The sequence below is a fragment of the Pteronotus mesoamericanus genome, unplaced genomic scaffold, assembly GCF_021234165.1.
Source record: "Pteronotus mesoamericanus isolate MK-2021 breed Mesoamerican mustached bat unplaced genomic scaffold, CSHL_Meso_final contig_68, whole genome shotgun sequence".
NCBI lineage: Eukaryota > Metazoa > Chordata > Mammalia > Chiroptera > Mormoopidae > Pteronotus > Pteronotus mesoamericanus.
In genome coordinates this window covers 12,460,659-12,478,261 of record NW_026555234.1, presented here as the reverse complement: position 1 = coordinate 12,478,261, position 17,603 = coordinate 12,460,659, and the positions used below count along the sequence as shown (strand labels likewise).

The following is a 17,603-nucleotide window of genomic DNA, read 5'->3' as shown; positions in this document are numbered from 1 at the left end:
TGGTTCTGTCATCCTCTCCTATTATTATTAGTATTATTATTATTATTATTATTAAGAGTTCAAGGTGTCTTACTTGTATTATGTCTTGTTTTCTTTTTTAATATTGATGATTTGTTTTACATTAAATATTTTATTTATTTTTAGAGAGAGGGGAAGGGAGGGATAAAAAGAGGAAGAGAAACATTGATGTGCAAGAGAAACATCCATCAGTTGCCTCCTGTGCACCCCGAGCTGGGGACCTGGCCCATTACCCAGGGATGTGCCCTGACTGGGAATCAAACCTGTGACCCTTCAGTTCAAAGGCCGGCACTCAATCCACTGAGCCACTCCAGTCAGGACTTACTTGCTTTCCATAGTGCAGTATGTGTATAATAAAACGGGCTATGTTTGCTTTTAGTTTAATCATGCCATATCCAGCTTAAATGTTGACACTAGCATTCCATCCTAATACTTTAGACATCTTGTAGCTCTTTTTCTGTCATTCAAATACCTGCTCATTTTTATAGTCAGATCCAGTTGTAGGAGTTGGCCATGCTAATTTTTCCATTTTTAAAAAAAAAATTAATTTTGCTAGTAAAATTGTCTTTCATCTGAAACTTATTTTCTCCAGGTCTCAGTTCCCTCTCTTAGGCAGTCTTAAGGTTCAGAATCCTGGAAGATGAAGAGTAAGAAGACTTAAAGATTCTCTCCTAGTGCTGTGAAATTTAAAATTTCAGTCAGACTCTGTAGAAGGGAATCTATGACCATGGTCTTTGTTGGGGGTGGGGAATGCTTCATGGTGTGTATCCAGCACTGTGTGCACTCAAAGGAAGAGCCTCAGGGATGTGTAGAGGGGATCGGTTTTCTTCTTCCCCATTCATGCTGCTCTTCACTGTTTTCCAGAAACAGTGAAAGAAAAACTGGCCCATGTGGGGTAGCTCAGTGGGGCCTGGAAACCAGAGTTCTAGAAAAGGAAGATAAAAGTTGAGGGTGGTAGACATTAGGTAGGCATCAGAGTGGCAGTGGGTCAAGTTAGAGTTCAGGAACCGTGTATCCACCAGGTTTAGCAACATAAAAAGTGTAAGACAGAGATGAGTATCAGTTCAGTTGCACACGCGTTCATTGAGTGTGTTCTGTGCTCGACACTGAGCGGGGCTCCAGAGATACCGAGGTAACCTGGAACCTCCTTGAGGGTTTGCAGTTTTGTGGAATCTTACACACTGACCAAGAGGCTAGATAATGGTCTTGGAATCTACTTAGAGAGGGATGGAGCCATGGCTAGAGTTTAGCTGCTAAGAGTCTTGGCAGCTGTTAGGATTCAGCCAGACTGACAACAGGCCGGTGTGTGGGGCACGGCCGGTGTGTGGGGCACAGCCGGTGTGTGGGGCACAGCCGGTAACAGGCGGCACAGCTCTCCGGGAGCAGAGGGAGCAGAGTCGCTAGGGAGTGAAGGGGAGAGGCGCAATGAGCTGGAAGTACCACAGCAACTCGTGTCCTTTGTGCTTCTCAGTGGGAGCAGACAGACGCTGTGTTTGGATGGGTCGGTTCAAACCTGTGCCTAAGCTGAACGCGGGGGTATAGGTGCTAGACCTACCTTGTCAGAAACTCTGGGGCCAAGGTCAAATCATCTCTGGTTTAACTGCTCCTTCCGGTGATTCTGATGCTGAAGTGTGAGAACTTCTAGAGTATTTTAAGATTTTTCCTACCAACTTTTTTTCCAAGGGAAGCGGTGTGATATCCTATTGCTTGAGAAGATGGATTATTTTTTTCCTCTGTGATCCACTGGTCCACAGATCCACACCTTTGTAGTCACAGCTTTTTTGGAAGGACGTGTTTGGGCTTTTTTGTTTTTGTTTTTGTTTTGAAGATTAATGCTAACAGTCTCTCCATGTCGAGATAGAAGTTGAAAAAAACTGGACTGTTACTAAAAAGCAGTTTCATGAGGATGTTTTAAGGATACTGCAAAATATCTTTGGCTCTCCATCTAGTTCTCCGTCCTTCAGTAAATAATTTCTCAATTACTGCCATCCAAAATAAATATATAGATTTCCTGCTCAGTAGCATTTAATTTAATTACTAATATTGTACCAGACATTGCCTTAGCATTTTGCATTGCATTACACATTAAGTAGTCTCTTGTGTTCTTGCCTAGGAAGATAATTTCCATTTATAATGTTTTTCCCACTAGAAAATATCGTCTTAATTTCAAACAGCTGACTTGTAATAGAACATACAGTGTACAGCTTGCAAGCTGAGAGTGTCTTAGATGTAAACTCAATGAGATATAAAGATATTCTGCAGTGGTAACGTTTCACAGTTGCTTCTAGATACAGGCGCTTTTTCTTATGGGGCCTTAAATCATTCATTTCAATTGTGCGTCTCACATGACAGCCTCCTGGTAAGTGTTTTTGTAAGTGTACTGTGCGTTTGCCTTTATTTTGTAGATAATTTGAATCAGGAAGAGTAAGTGGCTTTTTGCAGACTAAACTACCAGAAGTAGGTAAAACCTAGACCTGCTCAGCGTCTCTTTTTGCTTTATCAACAGATTCATGCCAATTCTCAGTCTACATGAACACCCATTATCAATACCTAAATACCATTTTAAATAGATATAGCTCTAATGAAATTGTTTCCCAAAGAATCAATGGTAATTACACCATTTAAAGCTCAGAATTGAGACAAGAGAATGAATAGAGCCTAGAAATGCTTGTTTAAGCAACAACACGCAAGATGATGCCTCATTTTCTTAAACAGTAAAACCTAGAAATAAAAGGAAAATCGGCTAGAATTAAAAAAAAAAAAGACCTTCACAATTAAATACTTAGCTTTAATAGTCTGCGGAGCTGGAGAATAGCAAGTGCAGATAAAGACATACATTGCTTAAGATTCTTTCATCAAAAGTTGACATAAGAAAGGAAAAGTAGAACTATGAGATTACAGAACACAGGATTATCCGAGCTACAAAATATCTAAGTGAAAGTTTAGTTCAGTTCAAATGCCATGTCCTTAAAATTTCTTGTCAGATTGATGTATTTTCTTCCATTACCAAGTATACCATTTAAAATCCAACAATTTTAGTGTAGAAGTGGGAGATGCCAATCACGTCTCTGAGGAGAGTTAACTCAGAGTGTACCTCAGAGGACGTGTCAATTCTCCATTAAAGGGAATAGTATGGACATTAAAGAAAATGTGATAAAAATATTTTTGAAAGTTTAGTGTAAAAGCGTATTCTCATTCTTTTTGTCAAAATTTAAAGTGGTGAATAATTCCAACTCTAAAAACTGATAAAAACTAAGATTCATTGTTTTAGGATTTTCTTGCAATATTGTTTGCAGAGTTCACTGATAAATGATGAAAGCCACGCCATCTTATTTTAAGGTTCTAGAAATTATTATTTATTTTCTCCCAATTAAAATGTAATTACCAGATTAAAATGTAAAATTGTGTTCACTGTCCTTGGCGTAAAGAAAAATAGTGAAGAAACAATAACATACAGGGGTGGGCAAAAGTAGGCTTACAGTTGTGAGTGCTCGAAACACAGAGTTCACTCTCGTATTATTATTGTATTACAACTGTAAACCTACTTTTGTCCACCCCTCTATTTACCAAGTATTTTACACAGATGCAAATGAAAAGGTTTTATGGATTGAGAAGGAAAAATATTGAGAAAATAACATTTGATGGGAACTATAAGAATTTAGGAGTGTTGGCAAAAAAATTGAGCCATTACCTACATATTGTTAACGGATGTCTAGGTAATGGCCCAGTTACTTTTTATGGAGACTAAGTGATAGAGCTGTGAAGTAGAAGCTAACTCAGGTATGTTTTCTTTACATTGAAAACTTCTGAGTACTTACGGAGATTCAAGTTCCAGCATTTAAATGATGTTCGTCCACTTCTCCATTGTGTCAGCTGGTGGCTGAGATAGGGCTCTGCTCCCTCACTTTTCCCAGCATAAACCTGTGCAGGTCATCTTTGTAATATTTTGTAACTGACATATATAAAGAAGCTGAGGTGGCCTTTGTCAACCAACTTGTATCAGAGACATAAGGAGATTCATTCCCATTTGTCCTCCTCCAGCTATATCTTAAGTCATTCTATAGGAGTCAGTGCTTGAAACGCAAAGGGCACTCACTGTATGTAGTTAATCAGCATTTAGTCTTTACATACCAGAGTAGGTGAGAGCAAGGATTAGTGCCTCTTAGTGCCATCATGTTGCTATTTCTCTTAAGGTAGGTACCTCAGAGGCACTGAAAAGAAAGGTTCTGTATGATACCTGGCTGCTGTTTTTGAATATTGAATGTATGAAACCTTCATTAACCAAGAGAACTAATTGAAGACATCTTTTTTCCCCCCTTTATCCTTAGGGATCTGACAAATAATCGGATTGGATGTCTGAATGCAGACATATTTCGAGGACTCACCAATCTGGTTAGATTGTAAGTATATCTTTGTTTCCTATTATGAGATAAGAAAATATTTGAATCAGTACCCAAATATTTATAAATACCTATGACATGTTTAATATTCAAGTAATGGCTATACAGTAGCAACTGAAGTGGTAGAGGGATAGGGATCTTGGAATTTAGTCATGGAGATACTTGCAGTGTCATCAGAATATGATATTACCTTACTGTACACACTGTAACAATCTATGACATATACAGAATATCCTTTAAATACATCCTAAGACAAGCTGGCCATTGAGGTAGCTTCTGAACCTTCAGGAATGGGGGTGGGGTAGGCAAAAATGGGTGAAGGCAGTCCACAGATACAGACTTCCACTTACGAGATAAATACGTCCTGGGGATGCAACATAGAGCGTGGGGGCTCTAGTTAACAAGACTGTATTGTACATTTGAAAGTTGCTAAGTCAGTCCACCTTCAGGTTCTCACACAAGAAAAAAATTGTAGCTGTATGTGGTGATGGATGTTAACTGAACTTATCGTGGTAATCATTTTGCACTATGCATGTATGTATGTTGTATACCTAAAACTAATACAGTGTTATATGTCAATTATATCTTAATTTAAAAAAAATTTAAAAACAACAAATTCTTTAATGGGAAAAATAAAAGATAAGCAAAGCCACCACCAAAACCCCACTCCGAAAGAAAACATTTCAGGAATTCGTTGCTGTCGAATTGCCTGTGCTAATTTGGGTTGACATGGTCCAGAGTTAGGGACCAAGAAAGTTTGGGTACTTGTTCTGTACAGGCTTCTTTGATCGCCAGATTTCCGGGCTCTCTGAGCCAGGCAGTGTGCTTGCTGGGAAGGCTGGTGACAATCTGTAATTTAGACTTGGAGAATATACCATTTTCTCAATGTAACAGGTAGAAAAGGAAATCTGATGAGTAATAGGATTACAGTACATTTCTTAGATTTAGAATCAGAGAGCTCCCTTTTACCGCTTCTGAAATAGGAAGTATACACAGGAAAGGAGACTAGAGTGGACCCCTGTTTTGCTGGTTCCTAGGCTGCCTCCCCAGCTGAGCCCTCTGGGGTTACTGGGGACATGGGCTCTCAGCCTGACTGCGCCTCTTCCCAGGAGCCTAGAATGCAGTGTTCTCGCCCAGACCCTCCTCCTTTAGAGACAAGCGTTGGCTCTGGGGGTTTAGGTTAAATATTGGAAAATAAATATGTCAGAGGCTTCAGTGGACGTGGGTGTGAGTTTTGGGGGTTGGGGTAGATTAATTCTGTATTTTGCCCTCTGCCTTTGTCGATGGGAAGAAATTGGGGAAAGACGTAGCCCAGGGAAGTGAAGCCAAGCCTAAGTTCCCACCCGTCCCACCCTCACACTGGAAACACCCGGCAGACCAGAGATCTGGAAACCAACAGGGACATCTGTCCTTCGCTTAGAAGTTCATTTACAAAGACATTCTCACGGGATTACCAAACCAGAAGCTCTCCTGTTTTTCACTTTTTAATGAATTGAAAACCTGTAATTTTTTCTAAGAACTATACCTTTAATATATTTTTTAGAGATAATCGGTGAGGTATATTTATATGAACTTCCTTTATACAATAAAAAAAATACTGATGTCATTAAGTAACAAAACCATACAGCAATATGAAGGGAAAGTTAAATCTTCCCTCTGTCATTTCAGACACATCATCTTCAGAGAGCCTGTACTAACGATTTGGTGTATGTATTTTCAGATTTTCTCTTGCTCCCGCAAACATATAGGCATGCATATGAGGTTTTAAAAATGTACTGTATTTGGCAATTTACATTTTTTAAAAAGATTTTATTTTTAGAAAGATGGGGAAGGAGGGAGAAAGAGAGGGAGAGAAACATCGATATGCGAGAGATATAGCAATCAGTTTCCTCTTGCGTGCCCTCAGCTGGGGACCTGACCCACAACCCAGGCCTGTGCCCTGGCTGGGAATCGAACCTGCGACCTTTCATCTCACCGGCTGGCATACAACCCACTGAGCCACACCAGTTAGGGTGTCAGTTTACATTTTTTAAAAAAATTACCAACATGTTAATCTTTTCAAGGGCATACATGTTGATTTAGTTTATGCTTGTTAATAGCTACAGAATATTTCAAGGATAAAATTTTGTAATTTAGTCAGTTATTTCTCTGTTACAAGAGATTTCATTGCATTTCCTCTTCCTTTAACAAATTTGCCCTGGTAAACACCACGGTATACACACAGATTGATGTACCGTGTTCATTTCACTTAAAGGGATTCAGATGTATCTGTTTCAGAGAAAGTAAGTCAGTAAAGAAAAGTTAAGCAAGAGAGTAAAAAAACAGCAGCCTGAAGGGTGGGAGATGGGGCGGAGGAGTGGTAGATAGTTCACCTGCCACTGCTTCCAGTGAGCTTACGAGGACACGGGAGCAGTGATTTTGCTGGTACCTTGTCATCGCCGTGGCCTTTTGCTTGTTTGTGTGTAAGCGTCTCAGAGCTAGAGTGCCATTCTACAGTTTTAAAATTTGTGTAAGTTTCAATGACCCCGAAACCGAAGCCAAACATCTTTGGTGTTCTGCCAAGCAAATAGCTGTCTGTTCCAACCCTGGAGGAAAAATGGGTGTGTGTTGGGATTTGCTGGGAAGATGGATACGTCTCTCTCCACTGTGATTCCTTCCTCTGTGATGATTAAGGGAAAATATCTAACAATACCTAATACTTAGAATAAAATAATAATTGGAATCCAGTGGTCCTTGTAAGATGCAATCACTTCTTTTATGCTTAAATTCTGTATGCGTGGGACAGATTTAATTTTCAAATTGCCATTATGGTATCTTTCAAATGTCTAAAAAAAAAAAAAATGTTTCAATGCTTAGCAACCCATAGCCAGTCTTGTTTCCATTTTACCTCCCTTCGCTTGTCTTACCGCCTACATTATTCTAAACAAATCCCAGTAGTCATAACTTCACATGAGGTATCTTTATAAAAGCACAAGTGTTTGTTTTTATTGTATCTAAGTTAGTTTCTTGAGTATTACATGGTAATTTACACTACCATCAGCAGTACCCTTTCCAAAATTCACATTTGATATCCACTCTTATAGGCCCAAAAAGGAAAGGGCATCTCTTTCATTGTTCTTTTTATTTGCAAATATCCTTATTTATTTGTTTGCTTTTTAAGTGCCAAGGCAATTCTGTGAGGATCAGAATCATTTCATCCATCTTTTTGTATCAGAAGACATACATAAAAAGTGACGTTCTGATTGAAGTCCATTGTTTGTTAGCTGGTGAAGGCTTGGCCTTTGCGTGTTATAGAGTCAGCAGGAATTCATGGCTACAGGCGATGTGGGAAGAGCTGACTTCTCCCAGCGCAGCCCTCTTCTCTCTCCCCGCTGGGGAGCCCACCTGCCTGTCACCTTGTCTCCCACTTGGAGCATTCCGAAGACTCCGAAGGCCTCCTGGCAGGTCCCCGGACTTCTTCCTTGAGAACTCTACGTCTAAATTGTATCTGTTCTTTTTTTTTTTTTGCTTCTTTTTAAAAAATAACTATTTTTTTTTTGCCCTTATACCCTCCCCCCGACGCAGTCACCACACTGTTGTTCATGCCAAGAGTCCCTTTTCCTTTTTGCTCAACCCCTCCCACCCCTTTAGCTGTCAGCCTGCTCTCTGTCTCTGAGTCTGACTCTATTTTGCTTGTTAGCTCAGTTTACTCATTAGATTCCACATATGAATGAAATCATATAGTATTTGTCTGCCTGGTTTATTCCACTTAGCACAGTGTTCTCCAGGTCCATCCACAGTGTCGCAAAGGACAAAATTTTCTTCTTTTTTTATGGCCAAGCAGCATTCCATTGTGTAAATGCCCCATAGTTGTTTTATCCACTCATTTACTGATGGACACTTGGGCCGCTTCCATATGTTGGTGATTGTAAATAACGTTGCAGTGAACATGGGGTGCTTATGTTCTTTAGAATTAGTGTTTGGGGTTGCTTCGGATATATTCCCAGAAGTGGGACTGCTGTGTCAAAAGGCAGATCCGTTACTGATTTTTTGAGGTGCCTCCATACTGCTTTCCACAGCGGCTGCAGCAGACCCACACCTGATCTTGTGGTGGGCGGATCATGCTGCCATTCTCCCAGAGCCCTCGGTCCCCTTGCATGTTAGAAGCCTCCCGAAGCAGCGCTCCCCCACCACTGAGCACCTGCTGTATACCTCAGCATGTCACTAGCTGCCAGAGGTACCCCAAAATAAATAAGACACACAGGCCCCTCCCCTGCTGGAGTTCATAGTCAGATGTGGAAGAAATACTTCCCTGAAGTCATTATGGGTATAACAGACTACTCAAATTGTAGCATGGGGTGTTTTGGGTTTTAATTCATACAGCACTCTGCAAGGGTTTAGACAGGTATTTCTTAAAGCCATCTGATACAGGGGAAACGAGAAGAGGCCAACACTGAATTATAACCCAGATCTTTCACTTTAAACCCTGGACTCTTTCCACGCTGCTGATGTTTTTACTCAGTCACTGTGGGTTGCTGCTGCTGATCTTGCAGGTCATCATTTTTCTTTCTTATGTATTTTTTTAAATATTTGCTTTCTTAATAATACTGTGTGAACACATGAAAAGTAAACCTGGTTGCAATGAGAACGTGATTAAAGATCTACAGGTTCACCCTATATCTGATAGAAAAATCGTTGTCTAGCAGAAATAATTTTTAAATTTTGTTTATTATATAAGGTTAAGAACAATTTTCTTTTTCAGCCTTGGACAAACTACTTGTTCCCTCTTTATAAGACCTAAAACAACTTTTATAAATTCTTTGTAATATTTAATGATTATAGTATACTGTAGAAAATATGAAATAATATAAAAAGATATATTCGTTAGTCTTTTTAAAATTAAATGAAATTTTCTTTTTTTCCCACCAGAAACCTTTCTGGGAATTTGTTTTCTTCATTATCTCAAGGAACTTTTGATTATCTTGGCTCATTACGGTCTTTGTAAGTAAGAATTTTTTCTTCTGTTTCTATAAATATGTCTTAGGTTTTGAAAATTAAAAACAGTTATTATATGGTTTAAGAGAGTTCATGGGGAAAATCTTGTAATTTCGCAGAATTAGAATCTTTCATGCATTCACATTGAAAACCATACTGTAAACCTTACTCTAATGCGTTTCAGATGGGGCCAACCATTTTCTCCTTAGGATAGTATACCTGTCAAATCTGTATTTCAAGTAAATATGTTGGTAATTCTTTCTTTTTGACTTTGTTTTCACATGAGAAAGTATTTTCTTTTTTTGACTAATCAAATCCCCAAAGTATAAAATATTCCTCCCTCTGAAGAATTTGTGCTTAACCATTTTTTATACTTTAGTGATTTAATTTTATGCTGGAACCTCTTGGCCAAACTAAATTCACAACTTATTACATTTCTAGGAATGTTTATGTAGAATGTCTGCTTTATGAAGTCAATGTAAGATCATATTTATACAGTTGTCTGTAGCTTTAGAATTGGCTGGATTTTTGGTCTTCCGAAAACAGTTTTGTTAGCTCTAAGATTATACAGGTGTTACTTTTAAAAGTAACTCTTTCCAGGTAAGCCTTACTGTATTTCAAACATTAAGCTATACTGATTTTTATTGGAATTACAGTGAAATACAATGTTTTTCAAGTTTTTGTTTTGTGTAACTCATGGGGTTAAGTCTGTTTTCACAGGGAAAATTGTCTTCCCTCCCAGATGCCTCTGTTTGGGGTACACTGACTTCTTCCCTCCCCTCCCCTCTCTTCTCCCTCCTTTTTTTCTTTCCTTCCCCCTCTCTTCCCTTCCCTTCTCTTCCCTTTTCTAAACCTATCATTTAAATGTCATTAGCAGTTTCACTGGGGTGTAGCTACTAGGTTAGGCATCCACCTGACCCCTGACCTCCATGCTGGACATAGGTCTAGAGTTGCCCTCGATCAAATGCCATCTGATCTTTCTTTTTGGTGCCACTCCTGTTCTTATCCAAAGACTGCTCTTTAGGGAGGGGGGGGCGGGAATTTCCTGTTGGCATATTTAGTGGGCTCAAGTCAGTCATTACTGTGAAGTTTAGGAAATAAAAAAGACGGCAAAGAATAATCTGGCTTTTGAGACCGTGAGTTAACAGGAGTATGGGGAATCTTTCTTCCCCAAATTGGGGAAAGTCGCCACTGTTTTTACTTAGTAGGCCTAGAAGTGACCAGAAGCTGGTGCGTAGGCAGTAGAAGTCAGTCTGGTCATTCTGGTACTTTTTTTTATAGTTTCTGTTTGCTGTATCTTGTTTCAACTCCCTCCCCCCCGCCCCCGCCCCGGCCTTTTATTGCCGAAACTGAGATGAAGCCTGTGCCAAAGCACGGGCTGTGTTAGAAACACACATGGTTATACTTGCTCTTTGCTCTTTGTTGGTTTATTTGTATAGACCATGTTGCATTCTATTTTTGTGATGTTTACATTTCGTTCCTCCATTACATAATGCCCTGCAGGTTGGCAGGGGCAGGATCTGCGTGTATTTTTATTAGCTGGACTTAGTGAAATGTGTGGCACATGAATAGTTCGTGCTTTATAAAACAAACGTGCAAGAGATTATTTTGCTTATATGGAAGCTATGTATGTCCTCTCTTTGTTTCTTACACCCATGTGCCAAATTATAACACTTCTTGCCACATATAAAGATAATTCTCTGTTTTCTTTCATATCAAGTATGAAGCCTTATGTTTTTGTCAGTTTGAGTCTGTATCCCTTAAGTCTGTAAATAATGATGGTATCACTTGGTATATAACAAAGTGTCAAAAGTACTCCCCATCCTTGATGGACTTAGCACTCCAGTCAAGACAGATGAACATGACCATGTGAGGCAATCATATACTGCTTTATGTTGCCAAAATTAACCGGGGAGTCTATGAGCATTTAACTCAAGATTATGGCAGTGATGGCTGGGAGAACTGGAGAAGGCTTCAAGGAACAGTACTAGTGCTACATGTTTTCGGATGAACTGGTAAGCTTTTAGAAGACAAACAGGGTGAAGCGCTGGTATTCCAGAACCCTGGGATTAAGGAGCTTGTTGCAGAGATGAGGGCCAGTGAGTAGATTTTGTTTGCAAAGCAACTTTGGTGGAAAGCAGTGTGATTCCAGGATCCATGAGGGACCACGCTGGAGTCAGACCCTCTGGAAAGGAGCCTGTGTCCAGTCAGTGGTGTAGACCACCAGTGTGGTGAAGGTGAGCAGCAGCAAGAGTCCAGCATCAGTGGGGGACCGTGCTGGGGTTGGACCCTCCGCAGGTCCTATCACTGGAAAAGAGACAGTATGTGGTGCGGTGAAGGTGCGCGCGCTCATGCCCCACAGTGCAAGCAACGCGAAAGTGTTATTTCATGTAATTCACCCTAAGCTCTCATGTGTATTATGTACGCTGCAGAGAATTTCAGACGGAGTACCTCTTGTGTGATTGTAACATACTGTGGATGCATCGCTGGGTGAAGGAGAGGAACATCACTGTACGGGACACGCGGTGTGTTTACCCGAAGTCTCTGCAGGCCCAGCCGGTCACAGGTGTGAAGCAGGAGTTGTTGACGTGCGGTAAGGGAGAAAGGAAAACAGAACGCATTTACTGGAGTTTACCTGCCACCCTGTTTTTCTTGACAAACTGTAACATTCCCTTTACACTTTGATGGCACTGAATATAACCATTAATCTTCAGGGATTCGACAATACTTAGTTTATGTCAACAATTAAGTCAGCTCAATGTAGAAAACATTTTTTCTGCTTCGTTATTTAAGGTTCTTAGGTTCTCAACAGCTTTATAAAAACCAAATTCAAATAGTAACAGAGACCTTCTGATTTTCTATCAGGAATTAGGAATTTGTTGATAGTAATAACATCTCAGGATGCAATCACTGTTTTGTTCGTGGGAGAGTGAATTGGTATGGCCTTTTTGAACTGTAGTTTGGCAATACATATCAGTGTTCTTAAGAAATTGATATAATTTGATCCAGGAATTCTATAGGTAAGGGTTTATTCCTAGGAAGTGATCAGCTATGTGTATAAATCTTCATACTTTATATTTAAGCATATCTGAAATTCTCAAAAATAGGAGGTTGGTTCACTTATTTGTGACACATCTATTCATACTATGTAGCTATTGAAAAATGATTTTGAAGAATAGTGGAAAACTTGAGGGAAATAATACATTTACCATGTGTTAAATGAAAAAAAAAAAAAACCCATTAAAACCCCCCCACAATCCTTAAGATGATAGGAGGAGATTCCAGCTTAACCTTTGTGTTTGGAAATAAACAGTCCTATCATTTTGTTCCTTTCTCTTTAAATTTTTATTGCTATTTCACAGCAATAAAATATGCTCATTGGATAAAAATTAAAATTTATGAAAATAAATAATGTATATGTACATCAGATCCTGATGTACACTAAATATTTTATAAATTTAATTGCTAATTATCATTCACTGTTAGCTATTGTCAAAGACACATTTGTGTATTATCTTCTGTAACTTTTTCCTATGTTTTGACCAAAATATTACATTCTCATGCTTTTGTAAGTTTTTTCAGTTTGAAATGAGGTATTTCTTATAAACAGTGCAAGGATTAATTTCCTTCTGTACATCTTTGCATACATACTATTATTCTTTGGCTAGACCGCTGAAAGTAAAATTGTTGGGTTAGACAATGAACTAAGTATTTGGAAGGCTTTAATGAACCCATTATATATGTGTACATTTTTGCATATATATTTAAAATTTCTCTGTTTTGTTTTTCTGACTGGAAGAGAATATATCAGCTTTTAAAAAGTGATTAAAATACATGAGCTCTTAAAAGATTTATTCCCCTTTTTCTTTAAATGTTCTAAATTTTCTTCAGTGGGTGTGCATTACTTTTATAACCAGAAACCAGTGGTTTAAACAAAGGTAATATAGTCTGCAAAATGTATTTTTAAATTGTGTCTATATCAGCATTTCCTTATCACCAGCTCCCTACTCCAGATTTAGGTTTTATTTTACAATTGTTCTTTTAGTACTGCCTCTGTGGTCATCACAGTCCTGTGACACCACCAAGGAGGAGCAGTTCTAAGTGTCAGAACTGATTACGAAATGATTTCATTTTACTTTTCCCAATTTTGTTTTCTTCTGGGACCCCTTTCTCTCGGTAGCAGCCTTGTTTGTGCTAGCATTAGAGTGCTCGTTACTGGGGAATATTTGTTTTCCCATTTTTAAAGTTTTAATTTGGATTTCTATGCCTTTTAATTCTGGAGTGTGTGATGAGCCTTGGAAATGTTTACTGAGCCTGTTCCATTGTCCCTAGATCCCCCGCTTGAGTTACCGTCTTTCTACATGACTCCATCCCATCGCCAAGTTGTGTTCGAAGGAGATAGCCTTCCCTTCCAGTGCATGGCCTCCTACATTGACCAGGACATGCAAGTGCTGTGGTATCAGGACGGGCGAATAGTTGAAACTGATGAGTCGCAGGGTATCTTTGTGGAAAAGAACATGATTCACAACTGCTCCTTGATTGCAAGGTAAACTTTGTTAAGTGAAGAATTGTCTCTGTCGATTTTAAATATTTATCGTGGGAGGATTGTGATTGGTAGTTGGAATTTGAATTAATATTTTACCTTCCCACATTTAAAAATGCAAACATCGGGCCCCCTGATCGTTACTCATCTTGCAGAGTTAAATAGCCATCTCTCCCACCAGGTTTTTCGGGAGATGGGGGAGAAAGTATAGGATGAAAGGGAAACATTGTGAAAAAGTTGGAGCATTTTTGTTTAAAACTTTAGGAGGAAAAATGTAAACTTTTAATGCCAAACCTAATTTCTAATCATTTCCTTCTGCTAAGCTTGGATTTTCCCTTTTAGGAATCACTCAGTTTTTACTGTCTTATGATTAATGCTGCGTTTTAAGATAACTTCCTTTCCCTACCCGACTGGCATAAAAGAATATAACACCTGTCTTGTAAACCCATGACTGGTGTGAGCACCAAAATATTTAATTGAAGTCAACTTTGTAAAGTGTCAACAGCGAACTAAAAATATGTTAATTATCACTCACCATATATTTTATTTTGGTAAAATCTTAACCTACAGGCATTGGATTTTCCATCTTTGTGTCTCTTTATCTCTCCCTGCATCTCTTCCTTTCTTTCCTACCAGTTTCTTAAAGACAGAATTCCAAACTCTGCTGGGGCACCCGAGGGTAGCGTCACGACAGGCCCACAGAACTGACATGAAAACATTATCAAGAAACTAAAGCTTCTCAGAGTTGGAAATCATGTCTGAGAATTGTAGGGATAGAATATTCTATTTTATAGTTTGGTTCTTTACTGAGGTTTTTCTCTGATTATTAGAAGCACATTTTCATTTATATCTTTTAACATACTTACAGTGGATGCTTTTAAATCCTTGCCAGCTAATTCTAACATCTGGGTCATCTTGGGATTATCATCACAGACTGCTTTTCTTTTGAATATGACTTACAGTTTTCTATTTTTTAAAAATTATTATTTATATGTCTACTAAGGTTGGATTATATCCTAGACATTGCAAATGATTGATTATAGAGGAGAAGTTGGCCAAGTACAGCGTATGGGCCAAATCTGGTCTGGCCTGCTGGGCCTATGATCTGAGAACATTTTTTAATAATTTTAAATAGTTATACTTCAAATGGCTACTTACATACCTATATAATATCCTCAGTGTTGCTTCTTGGCCTTTGAAGAAAAAGTTTGACTGCTAACTCTGGATTTTGTTCTGTTCACCTGAAGAAAGCTGATGTTTGTTGCCTCAAGCTGTTAGCCTGACTAAATTCAAACTCCCAGCTCTGCCTTTTGTGTGGTAGGCTGTGCCTGAATTCTCCCCTATCTGGGCGTAGGTCAAAGGTCAGTTAGAGAGATCCGGGTGGATTTTACACGCTGAAGTTTGGGCTTACAGCCAGCCTCCTTTCTACCTTTGTCCTCTGATTTTCCAGCAAGTAAGATTGAGTGTTTCTGTTTGAGTAGGGTGTATCCTTGGACAAAAGCCACTAAAAGCAATTTTATGATCACTCCCCAGGGCTAATCCTTCTTCCTTCGGTCCCTGCCTGTCTGGTTTCCTCTTGCTTTGGATGATGCTCAGGGTATGCAGGTAGTTGCCATTTTGTTTGTCCAGAGCTTGTAATTGTTAATTGCAGGGAGGGCGGTTCCTGCGCCCCCTCTGCTATTGCCAGAAGCAGGGTTCCTTCGTCGGACCCCCTACGATTGTTAGAGACAGCTTATTAAGTCCCAGTGTAACAACTCTAATGGTTACATTATTTTTACCATGGTAATAATTTCATGAGTCTATATGTATGTTAGAACTCATCAGTTTTGTGTTTTACACAGTTATTGTGTGAATAGATAAAAATTGGCATATAGTACAATAGTAGGTCTTTAAAAATACATGAAACCTTTTTCTGAAAGAGCTTTGATTAATTTAGAAACCTTAACTTTGATGACTATAAAGTAACTAGATTAACTTGATACATTTATATCTGTAAGTAATATTTTAAATTCTTCATAGAAGTACAAAAAATTCTAAGGATAGCAGCCTAGCCTAATGTTTTTGTTGGTAGGGACACTTGACTAAAGTGAAAATCTTTCATATGAAGACTAAGAAGTCCTTTACCCAGAGAAGTTGGAGAAAAAGAAAATTCAGCTATTGAATTGGTGATACTGGGATACCTGTTGATTCTTCGTTGGTCTTCACATGTCATTGATCCTTGATTAGAAAGACTAAGAGTTTCTGGTTTTCCTCAAAGATTAAATTGAAGCTGCCTCTTTTTCCTTGCATCTGCAAGTGTGCTGCCTTGAGGATACCTGAAAATTTTATTCCAATAATTTGTTTTTTTAAGACACTGGATTTATTGTTAAAAGTTATCTTTAAAAAATGTTTACGAAATATATTAGGACCATAAGGCACCCTGGGTACCACAGTGAGTTCACAGAGGTGCTGCGGGGCAGTTTAAGTTTTTGATGAAGAACAGCGATACTCAACATTTGTCAGAATCCACACAGCTGCTAGCTCCAGGCAGTTACAGCGTCACGTTAGATCATGCTAAATTAGAATTCCTTTTGCTGGTTTCATACTTTGGGATGCAGGGTTTTTGTCCATTACTTTGATGCAAAACAAGTACCATGTGAAAAATTTTTGTGGAACAAGAAATAACGATATCATTGTCTGATCTGTGTCTGATGTTTGATTAATTTTGTAGTGCTCAACAGGCACACACAAGCCATTAAATGTAGTTATTTAAGAAGGAAATGTTTATTTCAAATTGATGTGTGCTATTTTCTCAAATGGCTACTATATTAGGATAGGGATACACAGTTTGGGGATTTAATTTGGTAATTACAGCTGCTCTAGGTATTTCTTTTGGTCTAGGGGCACCATGAAAAAGTTATCTAGTCAGTGAAGGGGCTGTGAACCATAAAAGTTGGGAACCAGTTGGATTACAGAATGATTTCCATGGCCTATTTTTTTTTTAAATATACTTTTTCCTAGTTCAGTAGAGTCATATAAGAAGAAGATTTGCTAAACTTTCTGGTTATTTAAATTTAATGTCAGACTCTTTTGTGTCACTTTATTTTGGAATACATTTATTATAGAGTATTGGTTTACCTACTGACTCAGTAAAAATGATAAACATATCCTTTGATTCAGCATAGTGGTACCTCAAAGTCTATTAGAACACTTCTTGTGTAGCCATTGATGGCTTAGGAGACTGAAAAAATGTGTACTAAATTTCAAGACATAATTTTGTAAGTTACTTAAAATGGTACTTTATGTCTAATTACTTATCATTTGTATCTACTTTAAAGCAAAGCCTAATTTGTCCTGTGGGGGTGGGGAATAAAGGTTAATTAAATGCTCTGACATTTGCTCTTTAATTAATAGGTTTTATGTTAGACAATTATGACTTCATCTTGCCAATTATATTTACTGATAACTGTTGAGACATATAGCTGTTTTGTAAGCTGAAGTATACCTTTACGTGGAAAACTCCTTTTGTTATACCATTAATTAGTAATTTACTACATCTTTTTAGAGACCTAACAAGTTGTTTCTTGCATAATCCTTCCACAAAAATATTTTACCTTAAATGTTTACTTAATTACATACTTTATAATATTAATCTTCTTTGTTCATGCTTGAATATTTTCCTTTGGATC

The 17,603-nt window shown here is 38.4% G+C and overlaps 1 protein-coding gene across 1 annotated transcript in view; it reads left to right on the top strand.

Annotated features, from left to right (window-relative positions):
• The window catches only part of ADGRA3 (adhesion G protein-coupled receptor A3), a 102,749-nt gene that overhangs the window by 37,128 nt on the left and 48,018 nt on the right, over positions 1–17,603 (top strand). Inside the window, exons 4-7 of the mRNA XM_054581992.1 lie at positions 4,347–4,418; positions 9,327–9,398; positions 11,825–11,985; positions 13,725–13,938. Coding sequence (XP_054437967.1) covers positions 4,347–4,418; positions 9,327–9,398; positions 11,825–11,985; positions 13,725–13,938 — 519 coding nt within the window. The remainder of the gene's footprint in view (positions 1–4,346; positions 4,419–9,326; positions 9,399–11,824; positions 11,986–13,724; positions 13,939–17,603) is intronic.